At 39.2% G+C, this 25889-nt stretch overlaps 1 protein-coding gene across 1 annotated transcript; it reads left to right on the plus strand.

The window, feature by feature from the left end:
• Nucleotides 1-1224: 1224 nt before the first annotated feature.
• On the plus strand, nucleotides 1225-22599 carry LURAP1L (leucine rich adaptor protein 1 like). Its single transcript, XM_068928303.1, has 2 exons — nucleotides 1225-1579; nucleotides 21865-22599. Exons 1-2 carry the CDS (start codon nucleotides 1367-1369, stop codon nucleotides 22237-22239), a joined length of 588 nt encoding a protein of 195 aa, XP_068784404.1. The 5' UTR covers nucleotides 1225-1366; the 3' UTR covers nucleotides 22240-22599.
• Nucleotides 22600-25889: the final 3290 nt, after the last annotated feature.

Consider the following 25889-nt stretch of genomic DNA (forward strand, 5'->3'; position numbering starts at 1 on the left):
TTTATTTATAGGAACATTTTTATAAAACTCAGTTTTGAAATTTTGGACCATTTACTCTGCTATTAAAAAAAAAAAAAAGGTAACCTGACATCTTAAAGAAGTATTCTTTCATATTTTGTTTTTAAAAAATCTCTTCCAAAAGAAAGTTCAAACAGAGTCTGACCTCTTTTATAAGATTTTTTTTTATAACTATATATATTGTAGCAAAGGTGAAATAAACCTAAAGCTTCTATTTAACAGTATGTTCATAGTTCACACAGGAAGTACTCCAATATGATGCTTGTGTATGTCTCAAGCAAAGCATTTCCAGACTGGTTTTATTAAGCTTGACCCATGAAATCGGTCTGATTTTATATTGACACAATGAAAGTCCTGGACTCAAACCAAGGCACTATAAAATTCTCACCCATGTCTGTGAGATGCTTGCTTGAGACTGGACTAAACCCTCTCAAAGCTCTCCAATCAATAGCTGTTATATGTACTGATGAAATAATTTGAGGGCGTGCATCCACTTTGCTATAACAAAGTATTTCATTTTCCCAAGCTCACCGCTTTCGTGCTTCTGGTTGCTCCGCGGGACATTACACCAGAGCGGAGGGGCTGGCCTTGCTCTGACATCCCCTTGCCCCCAAAATGTGCCAGCGGTACCTCCAGGCGTGGGACTGCTCATACCTACAGTTTTCTGCCTAACGGGTGTTTTATCACCACGCCACGTGCTGCTACACCCCGGGCTAAGGCACAACGAGGTACGTCCTGCGCTGCCGACCGCACAGCCTGGACCTGCCTGCTCGGCTAGCAAATTTTGCTGTTATTTGGGGAAGGGGTGTAAAAATAATATTAAAGGGGGGGAGGGGAGGCGGGGGGAGCTGCCTGCCTGTGGCACGCGTGGGAATAACAGACATGCTAGGCATACGCTCATATGGCTGTCTGCGGGGGATGTGCAGTCAGGGAGTTTTGGAGGCTCTTCCTCCCCCCCCCCCCCCCCCCGCTCCTTTTTCCCCTAGGAAAGCCCAGTTTCTGAGCGGGAAAGCCCCCGCCGGCCTCCCGGGCGCGGCGGCGGCGGGGCGGGGCGGGGCGGCGGCCGCGCCTCTTCACCAGGCATTACGGTAGGCGGGCCGCGCCGCGCCCCTTCCACCTGCCAGCGGCCCTTAAAGTCGCGGCGGCGGCGGCGGGCGATGACTCGCCTCGAGGTGGCTGCGGCGACCGCGGCGGTGCTGGCCCGCCGGCGCCGGGCGGGACCGGACCGGACCGGCACGGGGAGGCTGTCGGCGACGGCCGCCCCCATGTCGGCGGCGGGTGCCCTGCGCGGCTCGGGGACGGCGGCGCAGCCCCCGGGCGGCCAGCGGTAGCGCCGCGGAGCCGCGTCATGGAGCCCGGCGCCCCGCCCGACCTGCGCGACGTCGAGCTGAAGCTGGGCCGCAAAGTGCCCGAGAGCCTGGCGCGGCCGCTGCGCGGGGAGGAGCCGCCCGGCCGCCCTGCCGCCGCCGCCGCCGAGCCCGCCCGCGGCCCCGCCGGCCGCCGCCGCGCCGCCGCCCTCGCCCGGCTGGAGACCAGCCTGCACCTCCTGCGGCAGGAGATGGTGAGTAGCCGCCCCCTCATGCCGGCCGCGCTCAGCGGCCGCCCGGCAGAGCGGCGGCTCGCCCGAGACACGGGGTTAGCTCTTGCGCTGCCTGCTCGGTGGAGGTGTTGGCCAGCCGGCCGTCGCCTCCGTGAATGCCGGCGCCAGTAAATAAAGCAGTGCCCTAGCTGCTCTCTGTCCTCCGTCGTGTTCTCGGCACCACGCCTGCTGCCTCTTGATGACTGATAGGTGAAGAGGTGCTGGAGGCTTTCTGGCTGAAAGCTTGGCCTGGTGTTCAGTGATCCACTCCTGGATGCAGGTTCTTCAGGGATTAACTTCCTCCTGAACAGGCTATGTGGAAAATCCACAATACTTCTTGAGCAAATAGCTACTAATAATTTGGCTGAGAGGGCTTTTTGCCCATGGCCTACAGCAGGATTTTGCTATGTTTAGTTTGCAACTTTTAATTTGCTCGCTATCGTGAAGTAGAGGTTTGTGCTTCTTGTGTGCCACCATCCAAAGAAACTTACTTTTGGTGATGTCATCTAGGCTGGCCTCATTTTCCTGAAAAACAAAAAATCCTCAAAGAAACAGTAGCACCTCCCGCAAGAAGGATTTGCAGCAAGTGCATATTGAGCAGTCATTAGGTATAATTCTGGTTCTTGCCACATAGCTTACTTGAAAACAGTATGGCATTTGATCTTGTTGGGATGAGGATTTTGCTGGCGACTTGTTGAGATGACTTATGCAACTGTCTTGGACCTGTGCCACTTACAGCTGACAAAGCAGTCCCATCCTGTGCGAACAAGTACAGTACTTTACCATCAGTCCCTCCGCAACGTGACAGACATGCGGGCAGAAAGTGGCAGGGTTCAGAGGGCTGCTAAGTAATAAGCTGGCTGGTGGTAAAGGGAAATCACAAATGGATGTCCTGAGAGTTAAAAGTGAAGGTCATGACCTGATCTTGAGAGGACACTCATAGAACTTGTGCAGTAACAAGGGTGGTGTACGCTTTAAGCGATGTTCACAGATGCCAATGTGTTTTAGTGTAACGATCTCTAGAAGTTTCAGTGAACTAAGTTAGCTTTAACATTGTTTGTTAACCAAGTTCCATATTGTCAGCATCCTTCATGTTTCTTAAGTTTTAATCTTCCATAAGGATGGAAAAGTGACCTCTGTGTAGTGCATAACATAAAGTTTAGAGGCAGTGGAATGCAAAGGAAAGAAATAAGGTAGCCAGGGTATTTTGCATGAATGTCTCCACACAGTTAGGACTATTTAGGGAAAGAAGTCATGAAGTGACTTGCCATCAGCACCCTTTTCTTTCAAGCTAGTCTTGTCTTCACCTACTTGCACTTGAAAATTCAATGGTGTGTTCTTCACTTTCCCTCTTTTTCTCACTACCCCCAGTATGAATGTCTTTCAGTCTTAAAATCCTTGACCTCTCCTACACTTTTTGGTTTAATCACTGACTTGCTCTCTTTCCCATCTGAACTCATTGCCCATGCTATGTCACGGGAGTTCTGTTTAAATCTTCTCCTGTTTGGCTTCTGCTCTGTGCATGCCAATTAAACTTCTGTAATAACCTTTTTCGTAAAAGGTGAAGTACAGGTGCTCTGTCAGCATCTTTTTGTGCTGTCATCTGTCTTTCCTAATCTGAAGCTCAAAAGTGAACCCTTTTATGACATTAAAGGATCCCCCTCACTCCCAAGGCTCTTCGTGTTCTTAATCTGTCTTTCCTCTCTGCGTTTTTCTTTGTAGCGTAGTACAGCTCTCTTCAATGTAAGAAAAATATCAAATGAAAATTGTGCTATTTCTCTCAAAGTAAAAGTCTAGTGTGTGGTTTAATTTAAAGGTGTTTTCTATGGACCTCCTTCCCCTTCCCTGGCCAATACATGGAGAATTTAATCTCGGTATCTGAACGATATTAATTTGAATGTGAGGATCTGTTTTTCAGCCTGACTGAGATCTCTTTCTGTGCATCAGTCCTAATACAGAGTCAAAATTTTATCTGGCTTTTTTTAATTTCACTTCTATTTGTAGCATAACATTGTATGACTCTGATGCATGTAAGTTTTGAGAGACCTTGACAATGAAAGGAACTGTTTTGAAAGAAACAGTTTATATCTGATTCAGTGGTGAAATGCAAAAAAGGACAAAAAAGTTTAGAAAACCACCAAGTCATCTATAAAGCTTCTCTAGTTGCCCTGTGATGCCAGCGTCTGCAGCCTGCTCCCTGATCTTCAGTAGACCCTGTGCTTTTGCTTGATTGCTTCAGGCTTGGGACAAGCTTTTTGTAAGCATTTGCAAAGCAACATTATTCAGGCTCTTCTTTTGTAGTTGTGTATGCAAAACTTGACAGTGGTTAGTATGCTGACACCTTGATCTGTGAGGCTGACCAGTACTTTCTCACTGTCTCCTAGTACTCTTGTTTTTGTTAATGAAAGTTTGGGCTGAAATGGGTATCTTCTCTTTAAGTTAAGTTCATATAAGCTGTGTAATTATGCAGCTCAACTTTTCTCCTTCCCATAACTATTGTTTATCACAATGACTGTGCCTCTGTTGACAAATTTCAACTAAATGTGACAAACAGAAATTTTATAGATACTTCCTTGATGTATTTTGACCTGTCATTGCATTTAGCCATAGTGGTCACAAAGCTGTAGACTGTGCTGAGGACATGCTTTACTGTTAACTGTGTTCCCTTATCTCATCCCAACTTCTTATCTGTTACAAGATACCTCTATGCTCAGTGGATATCTTCTCTACTGTCAATGGCTGAACAGAATAAGGGAACCATATTTGAATCTTTTTATGATGCCTGGGAGTTGATACCAAGCCTTATCACAGGAAATATGTCATCCTTCCAGTGAACAGAGTAAATTCAATTGTGTGGGAATGGAAATAGGTAGAATTTTTTTTCATTTAAAAATGGAGGATCATCTCTTTTCCAGACAGTGCAAAACTTGTCCTTCTGGGCTGAATGAAGTATTTGTTCCATTCTTCTAACCATCTTATATATGACAAACCAATGTTTATAATACTTAAGAACAAAGCAGCATCTGCTGCATACTTCTGAGGAAAAGCTCGGTGGTGGAAGCTTTGAGACGGCTGTCTCACCAAGATGTCGTGTGCTTGGGCTTGGAAGAGCGTGAAGGGAGTTATGGAAGTGATTACCTCTCGTGTCATCTGCTGCAGGAGAATATTGAGAGATAAGCATACTATCATGCCCATCTTTGACTTAGAAAAGGTGCTTTTGACTGAGTTAAAGCACCTGAAAGGTGGGTGGTAAATGTGGGGAAACCCTGTGTCTGCTGACTCAAGGCCTCAGGCTTGCATCTTGCCTCCTTAGATTATTTTGCTATCTGAAGAGTACTGTTCTTTTTCCCCAGGCCTGATTTTGCTTGTAATCACTGAAAGCATGTGCAAAGCGCCATGGGTAATCTTTCTTAAGAGGTGGACCTACTTGGCCAGACGTCTTTCCTTTCTCTACCTTCAGTTTTCACAGCTGAACTATGGTGGAAACTGCACTGGATGCTGAAAATGTTTGAAGTAAAGGCTATCAACTAACAACAGAAGCAAGGTGTGATTGCCAGAGCGGGTCATACCACTGTGCTCTGGTCAAGTTACAATGTGATGAATGCTTTTTACTAGCAGATAGGAAATGTGTCTGAACAGTAACGTTAAACTGTTCTCTCCTGTGGTATTTTAGGTGTATTCATCCATCGATGGGTTAGTAATTTCTGATAGCAGCAACCTGCTTCTGGTGTATTGTACTTGTGAGCTGACTATTCAAAACCTCCGCTTCAACAGTTACATACTACAGTAAATAAGAATGAGATTCATTCTGAAGCCCAGACTGCTACTGCTTCTTAACAAGGTTCTTTTCTGCTTCACAAGGTCTGTGACTAACCAAAGGGAGATTTTCCTTAAGACTTGAAGGAAAAAGTTGTTGGAAAAATCTTTTCCTTTTACTCCAGATTTTTCCCAAATCAACTTTTTATGGCATTTCAAAAACTTAAAAAGTAGTTAAACGGAGTATAGTCTGTGTGCTTTATATGCAATAAAAGTGTACTCTGCTTAAGAGTGTTTCAGACACAGAAGTGTATTATATCTTTAAAGAAAGGGTGAAATAGCGGTGTTGGAGCATTTATCTTGACCATGTTGAAGCTTTTAAATGAGAACCCTCTTGAGGATCAAGTACTGCTAACAAGTTTGAACTGGCCAAACTGGGTATTCTGAATACGGCATTTTTTAGGGCGAGGGGATAAAGTGGAAACAATCCTATTGCCAAGAAGTTGTGTGTGTCAGAATTAGGCTAAAGCTATGTGGACAAAGGTGAACTGCCTATGCTCTGTCACTAATTGTTCCCCCACCCCACCACCACCACCTCTCTAGTAGTTCTGGCTTTTTTGAAAGGCTAATTAAAATGAGCACAACTAATGGTACTTTCTGCTGATTGGAATTAAGGCAAATATGCTCATTACAATGCCAGTCCTTTTTTCCTATTCCTGTTGCGTATTCCTTAACATGTAAATAAAGGCACAGGTTGGAGGGGAGAGCTGCTGTAACTCTGTTTTACCTAGCTCTTAAAACTTCAGACGACTTCAGATTCGCTTAGATTTATTAGATACACAGTTGGAGGTGTGCCTCTATTACTTTCTTAAAGCTTTATGAAAAGTCAACAACTGTGACTTGAATCATCTCTTCAACACTAGCTGTAAGTACAGGCTGCTACATTCACTGTTTTTTGTGATAACATCAATTGGCTTAATTGAAGCCAAAATCTGGTTCAGTGTGTCTAGTCAGCAGTGCAAAGCTGTGTATCAGATCATAGTTTTCTATTACATTAATTGGAATTTTTACTTAAACTTGATTGTAGATAAAATCTTAATATAAAATTACTAGTGGCTAAGCCTCAAGCCTGTGTAGGAGGGTTTGATTAACCTTGGTTTCTTAGTGAGCAGTTACTCGATGAATCCTTCAAGTGAGGCTGCTCTTGGTACTAGGAAGAAGGAATACAGAGAAATTAGAATTGTTTTCCCAGAGCCTCCTGAAGTTTGTTGGAAAAGCTTGTAATCTTTGCTCTCAAGAGGTGTCTCTTTCATACCCTCTTATTTGCATGATGTGGTGGAGGAGTTTGTAATCTTGTGGTGTAATGCAGATCAGGCAGTGATACCAGGACATTCTGCTTGGATGAAATTTGTGGATTGATCTCTCAGGGAAAATGATCGAATTTAGCAAGAAAAACTGAAACCTAATTACCCCAGAGCTTAGCTAAGTTTTTCCCACTTTTAAGACAGTCTTCAGAAGGACATGGTGAACAAGCTTATTTGACTTCATGTATATTTAAACAATCCTTTGGCAAATCTCACAGGTAAAAGGATTTCAATGCTTGAACATCTGCTTATTTGAAATGATGTACTCCATTTCATGATGCTTCTTTTCTGATTATTTTATTTCAGGGATAGAGGAAGCATTTTGGTTTTGGAGTTCTTGTTTTAAAATCTGATTGAAGTCAACTTGTATTGAGAAGAAATGGTGTCTTACTAAAGACTAAACCCTTTCTGCACAGAGATCCACAGTTTAACTGACTTACACTACTTCAACTGACTTTTATGAAACAGATTTAAAACTTCTTGAGGAAATCAGCAGAAGACTACGGTTTTGTTTTGATACTTATGGCTAACAATAGTTTAAAAGAACTTCCTGTGTGTGAACTGCAAAAACTTGAAATACATAATGCAAAATGCATATATTGACCAGAGGTGACTGACAAGTGCACTTCTACCCTTTCATACACTTTTTTCTAGCAGAAAATGATTTAGAAAAATAATACATTTTTCAGTTCATCTTTAATGATTACATGATTCTTGGGCTGTTTGCTGCCTACCAGCTCAAAACCTTGTAAACTTTCCATGGGGGACATGTTTATTTCTTAAGTGTTTTGATCTTGTTCATCTTCTGTAAGAGCGACTGGAATCTGGGTAAAATGAGAATGAAGTTGCGGGAATAAAAAGCTGGAGGATCTGAGCTGCTGAAAAGCAACAGAAATTTGATGAAATCAACTGCAGTTTGTCTCTTGGATTTTCACCAGCATTTATAACTGTAACAGTTGGGCATTTTACAGAAAGACAGCGCTAAAATATGGTTTCTCCAATAGCAAGTTGTAAAAACAAAAAACTCTGAACAGAAAATTGTGGGAGATCTCATAATAAAGGTGGGAAATGCTGTTCTGAATGCAGACATGTGGCCTTTCTCTTCCAGTCTCCATTTGCTTAAGTGTGGCTGCTAGTTACAAGCATTTATCAGAAATGGATTACTTTTTTTGCCTTGCTGTCAAATCTTCTCTGCTGAATTTTAGCTTTAGCCACACCCATCCTTACCAGTGTGGAATGGGAACCAGTATCTAGTAGGGCAACTGGAGCCTCATCTGGCATCATTATACCAATTAGTTTATTGATTTGAGGTCTTAGCACTGTTAACCAAATAGTTGCAAAGGTCACCTCCGATCAGAGGATCTGTATCCTACATAGTCTGTAATTTTATAGATAGCTTTTTTAATTATCACTGAAATGTAGATAATAGGCAACGCTTGAAACTTTAAGCATAAATTCTGTGATTATGGACCTTTGCCTGGAGTTATGGGAGAGTAATGCATTCATCAAGCTCAGATGACCTAAAAGGTGCTTTACTAAATCTTGTTCTGAAATAACTACAATGAAAATGGCTACTTGCAGGTTTATCAGAAAGCTATTAAATAGATTTCTAATGCTGAAGGAACTGTTAAGTGCTAAAGCAAGTAAAGAAAGAGGCAGGAGAAACTTGAATTTGAACTGCAGTATGAGGGCTTCCATCAACACAAACTGAACAGTGGCATTACTCCCACCTAGCTTTAGCTGATTAGTTTGTGGGGTATTAGGAAAACAACAGCAACACAACTTCTGTAAGACTTTTCATGTGTCTGACTTTCTTGTTAGTGAGGTCTGGATGTATGCTGATAGCTTAAGCTGTTCTGTCTTGCCGTCCTGTGGCCAGTACTGCAATTGTTCTCGAGCAGTTTTGAAATATCGCCCTTGTCATCAGATAACTTCAGTTAATGCCAAAAGTGAACTGTAGTACCAAGGATTGAAAACCTGCAAGTCTTGGGTTTTTTCAGCTGCTCAAAGAGCAGTAAAAGTCAAGGAAGAGATTAATAAATAACTCTCCTTGTTTAAAGCAGAAGATAGGACATTTCTGCACATCTGTACTTCACAGTTAAAGAGCTCATGGCCACATCTTTATCAGCTGAGTGATTACAAACCAAATCTAGCTGGGCAATCATGTATGCCTGTACTGACCATAGTAATGCTGTTTATGAACTAATCTTGCCTTGAGGCTGTGTTGCTATCTGAGCTTGTGTGTGGTTTTTTTAACTGTACCATGTGAATGCTGGAGTGGCCTTGGTATCCCTAGAGCCAGAATGCTCTTATTTTTGTTTATAGCACGCTGTAGCGGTGCTGGGGTAGACAGAGACAGTATTTCTATGTTTGCATTTAAATATTGTACTGTAATCCATATTGCATTGCTGTTTCTACTTCTGTGGAAGACAGCTGTCTGACTAGGATACTTAATTCAATAGCTGTTTAATTCACAGCTCTGTAGTAGCTTCTGTCGAACAAAGACATCATGGTCTGCTACATGTCTTGACTCTGTTTTGTCAAGTAACCAGGATTAGAGGATATGGTTTGGTGTACTTAAGGAAGTAACCTTCCTTCTTTCTCATGGTTTTTAACATGTCAGTAGTTGTTTACAGCTTAGCTATCAAGGGATGTCTTTCTGTGTCTGCCTGTCTGCAGTAAGAACTGGGCTGGGCCCAAGATGACCACTGAGTCTTTTACTACAACCTGCAATAGTCCACTGAGATATGAAGGGCTGGTCAGGAGCAGACCTGTGCAGTTTGTCACCTTCACAGGATACTTGCCTGGGGCAGAAAAGCGTTCATTATAATCAACTGGAATAGATTTTATTGGGTCTGTAAAATACCTCATATGTACAGAGCCCAAATCAAGGTTTTAACTGACCATTCAAATCTGCCTCTGGATTTGTTATTTCATAAATGTTATGTGTAGTGTTCAGGCAGTGATTCCCTATGGCTTTCTACCTGGGGAAGAACGTTTAGAAGAAAATGTGGCTGAGGATTTCCCCTGCAAAGTTTCTCCAAAAGAGATTTCCCTCCTTTCCTAAAAGGAGGTAAGAAGATGACACCGCAGAACTTCAGTACCTGACACGCACATCCTCTATCTTAACTACTGTGCTTTGTTAGACTATGCATCTTCCTTCCATCAGTACTCTGATGCTTCTCCTCCTTCCCCAACCCCAGTTTTCAATGCTTATGGCTTGTCATGGGAACAATGACACATTTGTTAACAGAAAACACAAACTAGCTAAGTAGCTATGGAAAGTTATCTGAATGTTACGTTTGCTGCACTGTAAAATAAACTTGCAATACTATATGGCCCTGCTGGGTGCTGTGCCAGGTGCAGTGAAAGCATTTGGTGCTGGTATAGCAGTGCTAAATTGCTGTTTAACTGCTGAAAGATTCAGATTCTGTAAACACTGTATTGGTTTAATTTATAATTTTGTTCACTGTTATTAGATACCAGCTGCACTCATAACTAAAGTGCTTCCAGAAGGAGAGTTATATTACTGCATGCTTTGACTGTACTCTGTAGGTGAAGGAGATTCAAGAATTATAGTGCAACAAATGGGTTGAGCATTTCCAGGCTCCTGTATGTTGACCCTACGATAGGAAAAAAAGGAAGAACAGCAAACAGCTTGCTGCTTTCTATTTTTAATCTATTATTATATATTTTTGTCTTCCGTCTCCAATGGTTTACTGTTTGAGGTATGTGCTTATAAGGCATGGCAGACACAAGACACAAATAAGATAATACTCTCTTAATAGTGTTTGTTAGAAGGTGTTTTTTTAATTTATAGAACTTCGTATTCAGGGCCTGACTGCTCCAGTAATTATGAGTGACTAGAAAGACCAGTCCTAATTACAAGAAAGAAAGCATGAAACATTTTTGTGTAAACAGAAGTAGGACCTGCATCAGTGTTCTACCTCTAGAGAAAACTAACAAAGCGAATAGTTATCGTCCATTCTGGGAGAAGACTAACAAATAAGTTTGGAAGGGTGCCTAGGGAAAGCCTGTTCCAACCACATCACAAGCCTGACTTTGTTCACTAAGTTTGGCTGCTAATAAAGACTATTTTCTGTGTTGGACAAAGGCAAACAATGTGTTTAGAACAGAGTACACATGGTAAAAGAATGGTGGTGCAGTGCTTTTTATGTAGTTTGCTACTGAAGAGTCCTTTCTTTGATCAGGAAGGTCTTGTGAATAACAGATTTTGAATGGATCTGTGCAAGAAAGATGACAACTTGAAGAAGTCGTGTGAGGAGTCCTTGTGAGTTTGGACTTTGACTGTGCTAGGCTTAACAAAACTAGAGTTAGGAGAGAAGTATACATGAAGCCAGTGGGTAGTTTTTAGGGGATTTTTCCTGGTCTGCACCTGCAAGTGCATCGTGCCTTCACAGGGCTACTTTAGCCACTGCAATCGTTAATTGATTAGACTAGCCATACATCTTAGGAGGATTTTTCCCTTGCACTGAAATATTTTCATCACAAGTGGTGCCCTGTGGCATGTCAGTGTTATGTGGTTTGTAGGGAAAAAGCTCCAAGTCCTGCAAGAGCAGAGGAGAAAGCCTCTCCACAAGAGAAGAGCAGTATTACTGGCATGCCAAAACAATGCTCGTTTAGTTCACCATTAAATTCTAGTGGATTTTATGCACTTTTGCCTTCCTGGTGCCTGATATTAGCTGCCTGTCACTGGAACAATGGAGTAGAGCCACAGTCAGTGTTTGCCCCATTCTTAAACCAAGAGTACCAAGAGCTGATTGTGCATTCACCAGTGCAGAAAGGCAGGCCTCCATTTAATAGGAAAAATAATTGTGACCCAGACAACAATATGAAAGTCACAAAAATATTTAGGACTCTTTTTGCTTGGTCATTTCTCCCTTTCACTGTTTTTGTGCTCTGTTGAAGTTTAATGACACAATTAATTTGAAAGAGCACTAACCAGCCCTTCTGTGGTTCAAGCCTGCTTCTCTTGCTCAGTCCCACGCCATTACAGCATAGATTTCCTTGTCCAGTTCTCTATTCTCATCTCATGTCAAATATTGACAGAGATCATCTTTGTCATTTCCTAGTCATCTTCTTGCAAGTCTTGGACCTTATTTCTGCTCCACAACTAGTTTACTAGCCCTTATTTCCTTGGTAGAAAAAAGTAACCAATTACCTGGATTCCTTCCCCTTCTACACATGCCTGTGGAAACTGTACTTGATAGTAGTAATTATTATTCTGTGCTGAACCACAGTAAAGCCACAGTGTCCTAGTAGTCTGCTATATAGAAATCTTTGCTAATAGTAGGTTGTTATATTAAAAGAGCAATATGACAGGAGCAAGAATGGTGTAGGAGAAGCTGAGATCTGCACCAGGAAGGATGGATAATACTTATTAATCTGAGGAGGGATCAAATAATAGGGAAGGACTGGTATACAGAGTTCCTATCTTTACCCTGGAAGCTTGCAGTTCAAGATTGATTACTGCTTCTGCCGCCTTCTGCATAGGATTTCTTTTATTTAATTTTCAGTAAATGATTTCACTTTGCCTGGGTAGTCATGGCCTTGTGACCTCCAGAATGGATTACTTAAATGTATTCTGTAAGATTGTACATGTGAAAAATGCCTGAAACCGTAGCTGGGATAGACTGCAGCAACCTGCTCAGTCATATTGGCTAAATTCAGCATTTCAGCTTGCTAGAAATGGTGCTAACTTCCTGTTTGCCTCTAGATTTTTAACCTTGAGATTCAAACACAGATTGGCTGCTGGCTAATTCTTTCTTAATAGATGAGGAAAAACTACACTATTTATATATATGTAGAAGTTTAGAAGAGTATTTGTGGTTGACAGATTTGAAATAAGCAGTTTACCTCATATCTGAGAAATCTCAAATTTGCTAGTACATTCTGATGGGCACAAAACCTGTGTATGGATAATTCCTTGACAAGATAGTGATTACATCATTAGGGAGATCTGGATGAAGCTTTCATTAAAAATTAAAAAAAAAAAAAGAAGAATCTGAAAAATATTCAACTTCTAACAGTCCCCCTAGTTTTTTGTTTTTTGAAAGACTTTGTTTGATAAGATATTGAGTGTTTTCATTCACTAAGTTTGAAAATATTTTTTAGCATGGAAACTGTATTTTCATACCTTTTTCACAGAGAAAATAGTGATCAGCATATCACTTTGCAAGTTTCTATTAAAACAGTGTTAACAGTAGATGTGAAAGTTATAATTAGAAGGTTGGCTTCAAATTTTTTTATTCTTGTTCAGATAAACCTTCAATAACTAGGATGGGAGTTTGCTGTTAGTAAAAAAATTAGGTTGTTAGATTAAAAAAAAGTTTTTAACAGGCTCAGCTTCGGGGCCGCAGAATTAGTACAAACAGAATTCCACTTTGAACTCTGAGGAGATTCAAAGATTTGAAATTTTTTGAATCTCATATGTCTCTCTAGTGGTATTGTGAAACCAAACTTGAATTTCAAGAGTGTTCAGATTTGATTCCAGTATTAACATTGTCATGTCTCAGTTCTGATATGAATGAAATGAGTATCTTTTTTCTTAAATTAAGGAGTTGAGGTTCCCTGTCTAGGGAAAAGCAACATTTTCACACTTTGGATATATCTGGAAGCAAAACATGATCTTTCACTACTCTGTAGTTCCTTGCTTTTGAGTATGCTTACACAGTGTTAATATTTAAACCAATTAGGTTTAGAGGGATGAGCAGGCCTAGAGTCCTCATTCACCTAACCTATTCAGAAATGAACAGATATATTCTTCAGTATTTCAACATGCCTTTTAAGAGCATGTTTAAGTCAAGACAGATATATTTAATGCAGAGACCTAAGTGTGCTATATATATCTAGATTTTTTTTCAGTGGATTTTATGCTGTTGAGCCACTGTGCTGTCCAGTGTTGGTAGGGAAGCAACATACAATCCCATGTTTTGGTGTAACCCGAACACATTCTAACAGTTCTGTGATGGACCTTCTACCATAACGCTTTTTGGCATCAGCAGATGTTTTTTGCTGCTGCATATTGACCTGAATGCTTGTAGTGGTATTATGTCTGTCAACATATTTGGGTCCATATTATGGATTTTTTCTGGATGTTTTCACCTCTGTCATAAGATATATTTGTAAGGTCATATGTTATTTTTATAATAGTACTGTATGATGTTTAGAAGTGTTCATAAAAATACTGCATTAGAAGCTTTCTGCTCTTCTCAAACCACTGCAGTTCCTCACCTCTCCCTTTCATGTTCATTCAGCTGGGCTTTAAAATAATCAATAGCTTCTTTTTATATTCACTCATCCTTTTGAGGCTGCATGTTCATCACTGAATTCTGTGGTCCTTCAGTATTTTAAGAGCTGATTTAGCTCTTATTTTATTTGTGGGGGAGTGAAGGAATAGGGATTTAACTAGCCTTTATTCTTCCCTACTGCTTGCCCTCTGGTGTATAGCATGTTTCTCTCTGATGGTAGCCATCATGGATATCTAATTTTTTTTTTTCTCACAGTAAAAACAAAGGTCAAATGACTCTTCTCCTGAGAATTTGGTATTACACTTCAGCATACAGGATACCTCAAACAGTATAATGTTAAAATGAAAATCTTTTTGTGCCTTACTGAGTGAATTGTTCATTCAAATCATCCAGATGTTGCTAGGTATTAATGGAAATAGCAGATCACCCACATACTTGCCAGAAAAGGGTCATGTAAATGCCAGGGAGGAGGAAAAAAGGCCTTGAGATCTACTTTTTGATTACAGAAATAATAGAATTGCACAACATGATGGTGTTGGTGTGTATTTGCTTGTCAAGTCTGAAGAGGATCTAATTAGTATGTATAAAATTAGTGTATATAAAATGTATAAATTTATGTATATTAAAATAAGATATTGAAAGGAAAATGTAAATCACTAGTATTGTAACTTACTATACTGAAACATAACCATACTGACACAGTTTGTTCATAAATGTGCAGAAAAGTCTGTGAAATCTGTCTGTTAAAAAAACTCACTGCTCACTGAGCTAACCTGCTGTTGCATCAGGTTGCTCTGCCTCATGATTATTTTGGTAGTGGCTCAGATGTGACCTACCCACTTCCTAAAAGAGTGTTTCATTTTGTGATTTTTCTAGGTGCTTTTTCTTCCTCTGGCATTAGGTAGAGCTCTCTTTAATAAAGAGAAATCTTTGCTGGTTTGTGTTGTAGCACGTTGTCTCCTGCCTTCCTGGTTAAAAACCACTGTTGACAAAGGTGTTTGCGCTGCTACCAAATTTTATAGAAGGACTTGTAGAAATACTTGTTGTAAGCATTCGGTGCAGGGTTGCTTTGGAAGTGCAGCAAATTGAAAAGACATCATGGTCAGGCTAGAGCCTCTCTTCAAACTAACAAGGTCAAGGGGACAGACAGAAACTGAAGATTTAATGACTGCTCATTTTCAGCAGGGATTTTGGTGATTGTAGTGAATGCTGCTAAAAAGCCGCTATGACGATTTTAACTAATTTGGAGTCTTCAAGAGGAGATGTTAAAAGGCAAAAATAAAAGCTACCTACAATAAATCCAGTTTCCCTTTCAGTGTATTCTTAAATCACTTTCCTACTGTAAAGCTCTTGTGCAAAAGAGGACAACAAGTAAACTGAAGGCTGCTTCTGTGACTTGCCAAAATGTTTTTATTATGAGTCATTACAGAAGTGCAGCTGAGAAAGGCCAATGTAATTTGCTTAAGAGAGTGGCAAACTGGATCAGTAAGCTTCTGTATATGCTCCCTCATAAGAAGATATCACAAGCCTAAAAAATGTAACAAAATGGGAAAAAATGTCCCCACAATACTGTAACACAAGCCTATGGTGAAAGGAAGCTGAAGTGCAAAAAAAGCTATTGATCTAGGTTGTTTTCTTTATTGACTTAATTTTCAGAAAGTGTCGTCTTAAGTCATTGTGAGGTAAATCACTGAGTGAGAAACCCGGGGCATGCTACCCCCATTAGTAACCCAGGTTACGACCCTCATTGTATATGCATATTAAGAAACTGATGAAATGAAAGTACTCATGGTGTCAAGTTGATTGGGTTAGCATGACTTCTTGTAAAGCATGAATTAATCAAAGCCGGTTGCCTTTGCGGTGGAGTGGATGTGGGGCATTTCTGCAATTGCCCCCCTTTCTGCAGTGGTGTGTGGTGGATCCCTTCCAGCCAAGATCCCTTCCCAAGACCTGTTAATTAACCTGTGTTCTTGCCCCATGTCACAAAAACATCCTCTGCCCTTTTGACAGGAGATGCATACGATTGTATCTGACTTCAGAAGTCAGACTAGGCACACTGCTTTTTCATCTTGATCCTGAAATGATAAAGCCACTCCAGGCAAGGATATGTAAAGAAACCAGTGCAAATGTCCTGATGGAGCAGGACAGTTTTGGAGTAGGCAGTACATAAGCACGTCCATGAGTTTCAATATCCTATTTTAACTAGGATGGAGCTCATGCACAGTCTGTTCTTCTTATGCTCAGCATCCTGTAGTTTTAAGGAGAAGAATTTTGACTCCTACCATCTGCCATTTGTGGGTTTGTTTTCTTTTGAACAAATGTAAGATGGGAGCAAAGGTATTTCTTTACTCCATGGTGTTGAGTTACTCTGAGCCCGTTAACCTGCAAGGGATGCTTTTCATGCTTTATGTAGTGGCTTAGTAAACAAAGCATATTTGTGTGACCACGCTCATCCCTGTTGTAAATAGTTAGCTCAGTGACTTCAGTCAAGTTATGCTTGCGTTCACATGCTCTGAATTTGGCACCTTAAATCAGTTGCTTAAGGTCTTTTTAGTTTGTGTGTATTCTGTCACAGAACTGATTGATAGTGTTTTACTGGTGAGTAAGCATATAGTATATGTAAGTATATAATACACTGTCTAGTCTTATCAGATTAAGACCTAGTAAGGAGCTATAAACTTCAAGTAATTCCGCATTGCCAGTTACTATTTTTTTTATTTTATATTTCACACTTTAACCTCTCTACTTGGAAAGAATTTTGTTTTAGTTACTTTTTAAACTGATACTCAGCATTTGTAATAGGAACAGTGATACCAGGAAAAAAAGTGGAGTAAACCTAGCTTTTCTGAAGAAGCATATTCTCACAATTCAAAACAAATTGAAATGGACACTGATTATTGTTTTGTTATATCTCAGATGAATTCATGGAATTTATTATTCCATGGAAAACTCTGGTAATTGGTCTTAACAATTGGTCAAAACAATAGAATGGGGAGATAGACATAGATGAGCGACCACAAAACTGAATAACACTGAATAACATGGGAAACTGAAGAAGTAGCGTGAGAAAGTGGAAAGCTATCTGCCTGACACACCCTAGAAAAAGGAAAACCTCAGTAACACTGAAGCTCCTGAACTGTTTTGGTCGCACAGGCTTGTATGGTTTAGAAAGATTGAGCTCATTTGAAATTCTGTCTGCAAAAAGGTCAATACAGGTGTATATGGTAGTATTTAGATACAGATGTAACTGGCTGCAATACCCATTTCATCTAACCTCTGTATGTGCTAATTCCTTTCTGTAAGACTGCTCATGCGCTGCACCTCTAAGCTGCTGTCAGTGGGGCACTGCATTTTGCTACTGCTTCCTTCCAGCTTCTGTTTGTTGTGGAATACCTGTCCAAAATTATACTGCCTCAGAAACGCAGGTCCCACACTAACCAAACCTAGATTGGTGTTGGGATTCCTTCTTAATATTCCAGTGTGGATATGCACTAGGGATACAATGCAGTGCATCCCAACTGAGCTAAATGAATTAAATCACTCCCTGAATCCATTAGACTGTAAGTTTAAGGTTTCTTCTGCTTCGGTGACTTATTTCACTGTGCTCTGGCTAAATGATTTGTCATGAAGGAAATACTTTGTTATACAGGCTTGCTCATTTCCTTTCCTTTTGCTATTGGGCATGTTACATCACACACGTACAGGTGTTGAGGAAAAAATGAAGCTAATATCTTTTAAATAAACTTAGGAGTATCTTTTTTGCAGACTGCATTTTATAGTTACCATTAATATCGCTGCAGATTTCCTGTGGTTAAAAGACGAAAAAGAAATCACGTGATCCTAGGAATCTAAAAGAAAGCAAGCTGCATAAAGGAACTAGTGTTGCAGACGTCTTTGACAGATAAAAAGGTTATATTGAATGAAATTTTTAGATCTGTTACTCTTGGAGGGGAAGAGGGCCCGCTGTCTTTTAAGCTGGGTGGAAGTTATGTCTGGAGAACACAGAGTAAGTTCTTCCCATGGTGTGAACAGATGAAATACAACATTGATCCAAAAGGAAAGTGAGCAGGGTAGGACAACTAATGCGTTGTTTTTTGGGGTGACTGTCAGGAAGTGATAATTATCTTGGTTAACAACTCCAGTTGTTAGGAGTTTTATTCCAAGACTAATAACCTAGTGAAGCCCTTTTTGAAAAATGTTTTACGTTTAGAAATAACTTGAAATACCTTTGTGTATGTAAGTACATGTGTGTATATGTATAGATTCTCTGTGTTAGTGTCATGTGATTTGAGTACATAATGACAGTATTGCAACTGTGATGATGAAAGACCATAAGCAAGGCTTATGGTGGTAGGGTAGAAATATCTTTTTAGAACAGCCAGTATAAGAGGGGGAGGGAGGAAGGCATTAGCAAGCTTTTAGGCCCCACATGTCCCAGACTGAAGATCCCTTTTTGCCTGAAAACTGATCTGTTGTGTACAACTATGCTACCACACCAAACTTTGTGTTAATCGAAAGAGACGCTCACTACCACTGCCGTTTAATTATTTCTCTTGCCATGAGTAGCTGCTTACTGCTAAACCTGTAAGATGCCTTTTGAGGACTGCACTGTGACTTCACAAACTAAAAGCTGCAGGATATAAAAGGTAGCCTGTAACCAGAATTACTTTTTTCCTCTGTCTCATCAAAAGTCCATTCCACTGTATGAGAAAAGTTTGTGCAAAGAACTAATACATACTCACACATGCCTTAGCTATAGTAGTGCTGTGCTCTACTTTTAACTCAGGAAAGCAGCTGCAGAAACTGTTCTGAAATTCCTATATTAGACGTGCATCACTCTTATTATTTCTTAAATGCACCTGTTACTGTGCACAACAAATGGAGATGTCAAACATGATGAGCTTAATATTGTGTTTATTTACTTTAATTGGATCATCTTGGGATTGATTAGTTTTCCGCAACAGTTACACTGGTTGCAGCTACACAAGTGAGCACAAATTAACGTGATTGTCTCCAAAATGAAGTAGGTAAGAGGCAAGAAATGCCATAGTTATTTTTTTTATGTTATCAAGCAAACGATGAAGTCAACGTTGTTAAAGAAAGATGACACTTAGTGGAACACTTTTCAGTGTTTGCTTTAGGAGAAGCACACTCTTCATAAGAGAGACTTGTGACTAAATGGTATCTTGGAGGAGGAGGACCCAAGTCAGCAGGAATGCAAAGAATTACTCATAATAAGGCTGTTCGGCACAAATTCTGAAGCTGTGGGTGTATTTAGAGCAAGAAATGGTTTCCTGTGAACTGAATCTGAAATACATGAGTTGTCCATTTTGTCTGAATGTGACTGTTTCATTAGTGGCTTGTTGGTGCTAGCTCTGTTAAGCATATCCTTAATCAGCCTTTTGGGAAATTATTGTTCCGAAACTTACATGTACTCAAGTTGCTGAAGTCTATAGTTGCAATTGAGAAGTGGGGTAATTTGCTGCTGTGATAAGAGCAGCCTAGTTGCTGAGCAAGTGGTATATAGAGATTTATGGGTAGGAGTGGAGGAGGAGGCTTGAGCAGGAGGGCTAGGAAATGGGTATTCAAAACCTTGTATCTGAAACAATAGTAGAATGACAGATTTATTTAAACTGTGAATGGTAATGCTGTTTCACACAGTACCAAATCAGCTAAGTTAAATCCTGTGGTACTGGAGTGAGTATAATTCAGAAGTTATTTCTGAGACTAGGGGAGGAGATTGTTTATTTAATTCTCACGTGTATTCCCAGTCTGGTACTAGCAAAGCTTGAACTAGCAAATCTTTTAGTGTTCAAAAATTATTAATTCTGTTTGTTAAACATCTGTGTCAGGTCAGCGTAATTTAGGATATTGGAAAGAATTTGGCATTAAAGTATGGAAAGAATCACGTCCAAATAGTACTCTTGGCAAAACAAGATAGAGTACTTGCTTCCTCAGAATACAGATTTCATTCCAGTCCATTGTGAAAGAACAATACAGATGCTATATTTCTGTATAATAATTATGGACTTGGAGAAGAGCATAAAATATCTATTGTGTAGCATGACAGAGCTTATTTGTTTTTCCCTTATTTCTCAGTTGAGTGAAAAGCTTAAATTTTAGATAATTTTGGATATAATGTCTTTTTTTAATTTGAATTAATAGTCTGAAAGTTAAGACATTAGTCCCCTATGGAAGAAAAGCATTTGATATATGTCTATATATCAGACATAGTGGCACACAAATTTTTGTAGAAAAAAGCATTCAAATTTATATATAAAGTTATATATAAACATATATATAACCCTCACAAATTATATGTAAGTTAAAATATTTTCAAAATATATGTGCTAAATCCAGTTAATCTCTATATAGTATTCTTGATTACTACAATTAAAGGACATAACATGTGACAGAATGTGTCACAAGTAACATGCTACACATGGTTATCTCTGAGTTGTTCATTTGAAATAAATGGGACCCTTTCCCAATGGAGTTTAAACATCAATGCGCAATATTACCACTATGCCATAGCTATTCATCTAGGCCTAGTTTGACTCCTGAAATGAGGAGACTGTAAGACTGTCTACTGTTGTGTTAAACACTTGGTTCTGAGGTGCTATCAGAAAGGGCTGCAGACTTGATTAAGTTACAAACTAGTATTACCTCTTTATCAGGAATCAGTTCAGAAACACTTGTATGACTAGGCAGCTTCCGAACAAGAGCTAACTTTGTTTCACAAGCTTGCCTTATGGATGCGAGTAGCTTCTTGCCAGCTGTAGTTGACCATGTGGACAAACCTTGAATCATCTTCAGTTTCTCCAGTTACCTTTTCAATATTTCACTTGTTTCGTGTGGTAAATAGGAAGTTCTTTGCCAACAAACACCACCTTGTTTGAGTGAAAATCAACAAATAAAACGCTGAGGCTTCACCTTGATGTGCCATCTCACTGTGGAAATTTGACTAAACTAGTAGCTTATTAAGTTTATCTATTAACTAAAACACAGACCGTTTACTTGGATATTCCTATAAAATGCGGCCTTGTGATAATCTACTGTGCCTTAGCATAAAAACTTCTCTGTGTGCTTAAACCAGCACAATTAGGTTGCAACATAGGACTTTGTGCTTATTGTGCATTTTTTATTCAGTTGTCTTTCAAGTTGTCAGTCTTTGTGTTAATCTGTAATGAGTTGTTGACTGTGAAGTCATAATGTCCGTCTAACCTGAGTTTAAAGAAATGGAAAAGTGTGGTTTCAGTAAGTTGATATATATATTTTAACCCAGATATTTATACTGCAACTTGCAACATACACTTGAGTGTAGTGTGAATAAATGTTAAAGTGCCACAAGCCTTTTTCCAAATCATGCACATCTGAAAATTCTGTTACTCAGGTAGCCATAATAAGGAGAATTTGGAGTGAATGATTAGCTGCCTGCATCTACTAAATAGCTGACAGTAATTGTAACTAAAAACAGGTTTGTGTGTTGTTTCTCTAAGTAGTAACAAGCTGCTCCAAAAAGCGGTAATAGCAGCTGAGTTTTTCATCCAATAGTGTTGTACTAACGTGTGCCCAAGTCCTGTAGTTGACTAGCATAAAATAAATACAGTATTAATGAAACATTCATGTAGTCTGATCAGGTTCCCACTTCAACTTTATTGAAAGTTGATTGAAGGTTGATTCTGGGCCACTTCAACTTTACTGAAAGTATAATATAGGAATACTCCTTTTTTTTTTTGTTTTTAACTAATTACTTGAATAGATTTGTCCTAGACATGGAAAGTGCTTTTTTTAACCCTTCCATTACATCCTGCCTACTATTTAAAGTTTTAATTTAGAAGAATGGGTAACTTTTTAAATCACTTCTGCCTTGCAGGTTAATCTCCGAGCCACTGATGTCAAGCTTATGCGTCAGCTGCTCATCATCAATGAAAGTATTGAGTCAATCAAGTGGATGATTGAAGAGAAGGCTATTGTCAGCAGAGGTAGCAGTTTGAGTGGCAGCCTGTGCAGCTTACTGGAAAGTCAAGACACATCTCTCCAGGGCAGCTGCAACAGTTTACAAGACTGTAGTGATGGACTAGATGGAATATCAGTGGGGAGTTATTTGGACACTTTAGTGGATGATGTACCTGGTCACCAAACCCCCTCAGATATGGACCAGTTCAGTGATTCTTCTGTTCTCGAGGACTCACAACCCCTGCATAAGCATCCCAAAATTGATTCTGATGAGTACTACTGTTTTGGTTAATAAAAAAGAAAGTTCCATTGGGACACGTGCACTTGTATTAATCTTTTTTCTTTGCTGCTATTTTATTTCATGTGCAAAAAACCCAGACTTCTCTTGGAAGGAAAACATTCTTTAATTCCAATTTAGAACTTTTCTACTGCTCCTGAAACATTTTCTCATAGATGGGTTGTGTCTTCTCCTCCACTTCTTTTTTCTTAATTTATTGTTGCAATTTTTCTTATTTTGTTTTAATTTTTTATAATACTGTATTTACGAGTTTTTAAAAGTGGTGAAGGAAAAGCTTTAGCTTTAAAATGAGACGTCAGCATGAGAGTTTCAGTTTTGTACTAGCTGGCAATAAAAAGTCATCTGATAACAGTATGTTGTGGTAAATCTTCCTGACTGCCAGATTTTTGCCTTTCCTGAGACACTATTATTCAGCCTTAGGTCTGAATCTTGACCTACAAAATAATACTACCTTTTGTAAACAAAGATATTTGATCCAGTTAAGCTGTTTTCACTTGGAGTAAAAACTTTTCCAGACTTTTCCGTGTGGGGTTTCTTTCTTCATGGATGTTCTTATCATGCTTCTCCATTTATGACCTTAAGCTTAAATTCTTGGCTTCTCCGATGTCCTGAAGTGGCAGGTTTGAAGTACTAGAAGCTCTGCATAAGAGTATATTTCATTTCTGTGTTTGCTGTTTCATCTTCACTGAACTTGCTGCTTTTAAAGGCACAGTACTTCTGGAAAAAAATGAGGGAGGCATTCCATATTCAAAATACCCAATTCTGATAGTTTGGGTTCTGGGCCAAAACACCCTTGGGAGAATTATTTTAAAAATATAATTTAAGCCCTTGACAATTTTTTATCTTGAAACATTGAGGGACTTAGTGGACATGGTGAAACATTTTGCAGCAAGTATCTCGCTACAGAGTATGTTTTATTTTTGTTACACGTACATAAACCCCATTCCTTCACAAGCTTACTTTTTTTTTTTTTAATCAAATAACACAATGCCAAAGCAAATCTTGTCCCACTACCTTTTTGTTTGCTGTTTTACAAATAGGAGCTTGTTTTAGCCTTCTAATAGTGCAGTTGAGAGGTACAGCTAAATATTCCTATTAAAGCTTCTGAGAAGAAAAACAGAAACAAATGCTCTCTGGAAAGTCTCTGGCCTTTGAGACTCCCCTGGCTGGTGTTTTTGTGCAGAATATTAGGAGGCAGATTTTTGTCTGAATTACTTCAGAATCATAATGAAACAAGATTTTATCCTTCCACTTCTCAGAAAAATCAGAATGAAAGAAGCATTATTGAACTAGACTCTCATGAAGAAATTAATGAATGTGAATTTCCAACTTACAGACAGTAGAAATGTTAATCTTAAAACTTTCATGTCTTGCATATATTCTTGTTCCCAATAAAATCATGAAAAACCCTCACAAAAGAAACTGATGTTTGCCTATTACAGTACAGGCTCCCCATTTGAAGTATCTTGTACACATTATGAAGGAATAAAGTCAGTACACGCAGCGTTCAAAGTGTAGTTGATTTTGAGATACAAAAATAGTTGAGCAAGATTCTGCATTTTCAAGCAATATTTCCATGGGCCTGTCTTGTTCGGTCCCAATCAAGAAAATGTGCAAAAAATATAGAAAGTCAAGAAATTGAAAGTAACAATTTGTGCCTTAGGAGTAGTACTATTACTTCTCAATATGTCTTTGTCCAGTTAAAATCCAGCAAGTCAAATTAAAAAATAAGATGCACCTTTTTATGTAGGACATTACCACTTTATTTAAGTAGAAATAGTAAGGGGAAGAATACTTTTCTACTCATACAATTGTTTATTCTTTTCCCCTCTTAACCCCGCTGCAGGACCTGCCAGCGATACTTAAACTTACCTTCTTGTATCGATATACATGCTCAATTACAGACTGTTTTACCTCGTCACACCAGTATAAAAGAACATTGCTGTGGAAAAAGAGAATGGGGTATTATCTCTCACAATATCATTGTAAAAATGCCTCACTCCGTTTGTTGTTAAAATCATGCTCAGGACGTCTGCTCCATACAGCTAAGTTCCAAGAATGGGAAGCTGGACTTCGTCTTGGTACGTTTTCTCGTCAATGATAAAGCTAGTTGAACTGAAACCTTAAGGCTTACAGGATGAGCCTTCTTCTGCCACCTCCTCTAGCCTATCAAAGCTATAACAAATTTTTTTTGTTAACAATACGTCTTTGACCAAAAAAAAAAAGAAAAAAGCTTTTTCCTTGAGTTCAATGAATTCAGATATAAAAATAATTCCATAGTTCTGAAGATCAAAAAGACTGTCAAGCCGAGCTCCCTGATGATTGCTTGGATGTCTAAAAATGATATGTTAAAGCATAGCACCATATCTGGGTAACAAAACGGTTCTGGAATTTTTAGGTTGAAATGCAAGAAAGTATTTTCCGATAGGGAAGCATCCAGTCTATTGAATAGCTTGCTGTATGTAGAAATTAATGTCAATACCTAGGAGCTGAAGTGGGTGAAGTACGGTAAAGATACTCCTGCATCCATGAGGGATTAAGGAGAGAGATCAAACATCTCCTATTTATAGGATTCGTTAATCTGCTCTCAAGATGACACCAAGCCTGTTGCAACAGTTACTGGTATTTTTACAATTCCATGTCTTTATAAATGTGCCCTGTTTTCCTGATAAACGGGCAAGAAAGGAACCTTCAACTTTTTTCTTTCTCACTAATCCACTGAATTGTGGGGAGAAGAAGATACATGGCCAGCTAACCCAGAGATAGTTGCGCATGTAATGGTCTTGATCCAGCCTAAAAAATGAGAATGCATTTTTTGGTTTATTTTATAATACATAAGTTTAAGTTATTATTTGCATAAATTTAAATATTTTTATTATTATTAGGAAAAGTGATATGAACACACATAGCATGACACAGAGTTTGAATAAGCGCTATAATTACATTCAAAGAATGTAGCATTTAACCGTTTCCAATTAGGAAGAAATGTGTGCTTACTAAGAGAGACTTCTCAATGCAACTCTGCAATCAAACAAGGTTATTTGCAAGTTATTGCAAATAACTTCAAGGAGAGCAGAGACAAGCCTTCAAATGGCAATGCTAGCCTGACTTTTAACATTTTCTAGATTCTTTTATTCCTTCCCCAGCGTACAACTGTGGGACAGAGTTTGAAGAAAAAGCTCGAAGAAAAGTACTGTGGGACAGAGTTTGAAGAAAAAGCTCGAAGAAAAGTCTTGGAGATTTTCTCTTTCATTGTGTCGTCAAATAGAACATAATCTGTGAATTCAGCTTAAGTTTTATTATTTTTTAATTATTTGAATCCAGGGAAGAGAACTAATGCCCTCGTCTAAATTGTGACAATTTTGTAGCTTTATTGTTTGGCATGGAAGTTAAGCATCAGGATATATATACTCCTTCCAAAATGTAATGAATGTACAGAAGCCTTTCCTTCTCTGATTGAGTTTTTGGGCAGTAAGCCAAGCTGCACATAAATTTTTTTCTACTATGAAGGGAATTCAAAAATATTATTAACATACCTTCTCAAATGTCCCCTAGAGTTATGCTGAAATGACTTCAAGGAAAATGCAGAACTGTAACTGTCACCCACCCACTCACAGCCTTAATACTGGATAAAGAGTAATTAC

This window comes from Struthio camelus, chromosome Z, assembly GCF_040807025.1.
Source record: "Struthio camelus isolate bStrCam1 chromosome Z, bStrCam1.hap1, whole genome shotgun sequence".
Taxonomy (NCBI): domain Eukaryota; kingdom Metazoa; phylum Chordata; class Aves; order Struthioniformes; family Struthionidae; genus Struthio; species Struthio camelus.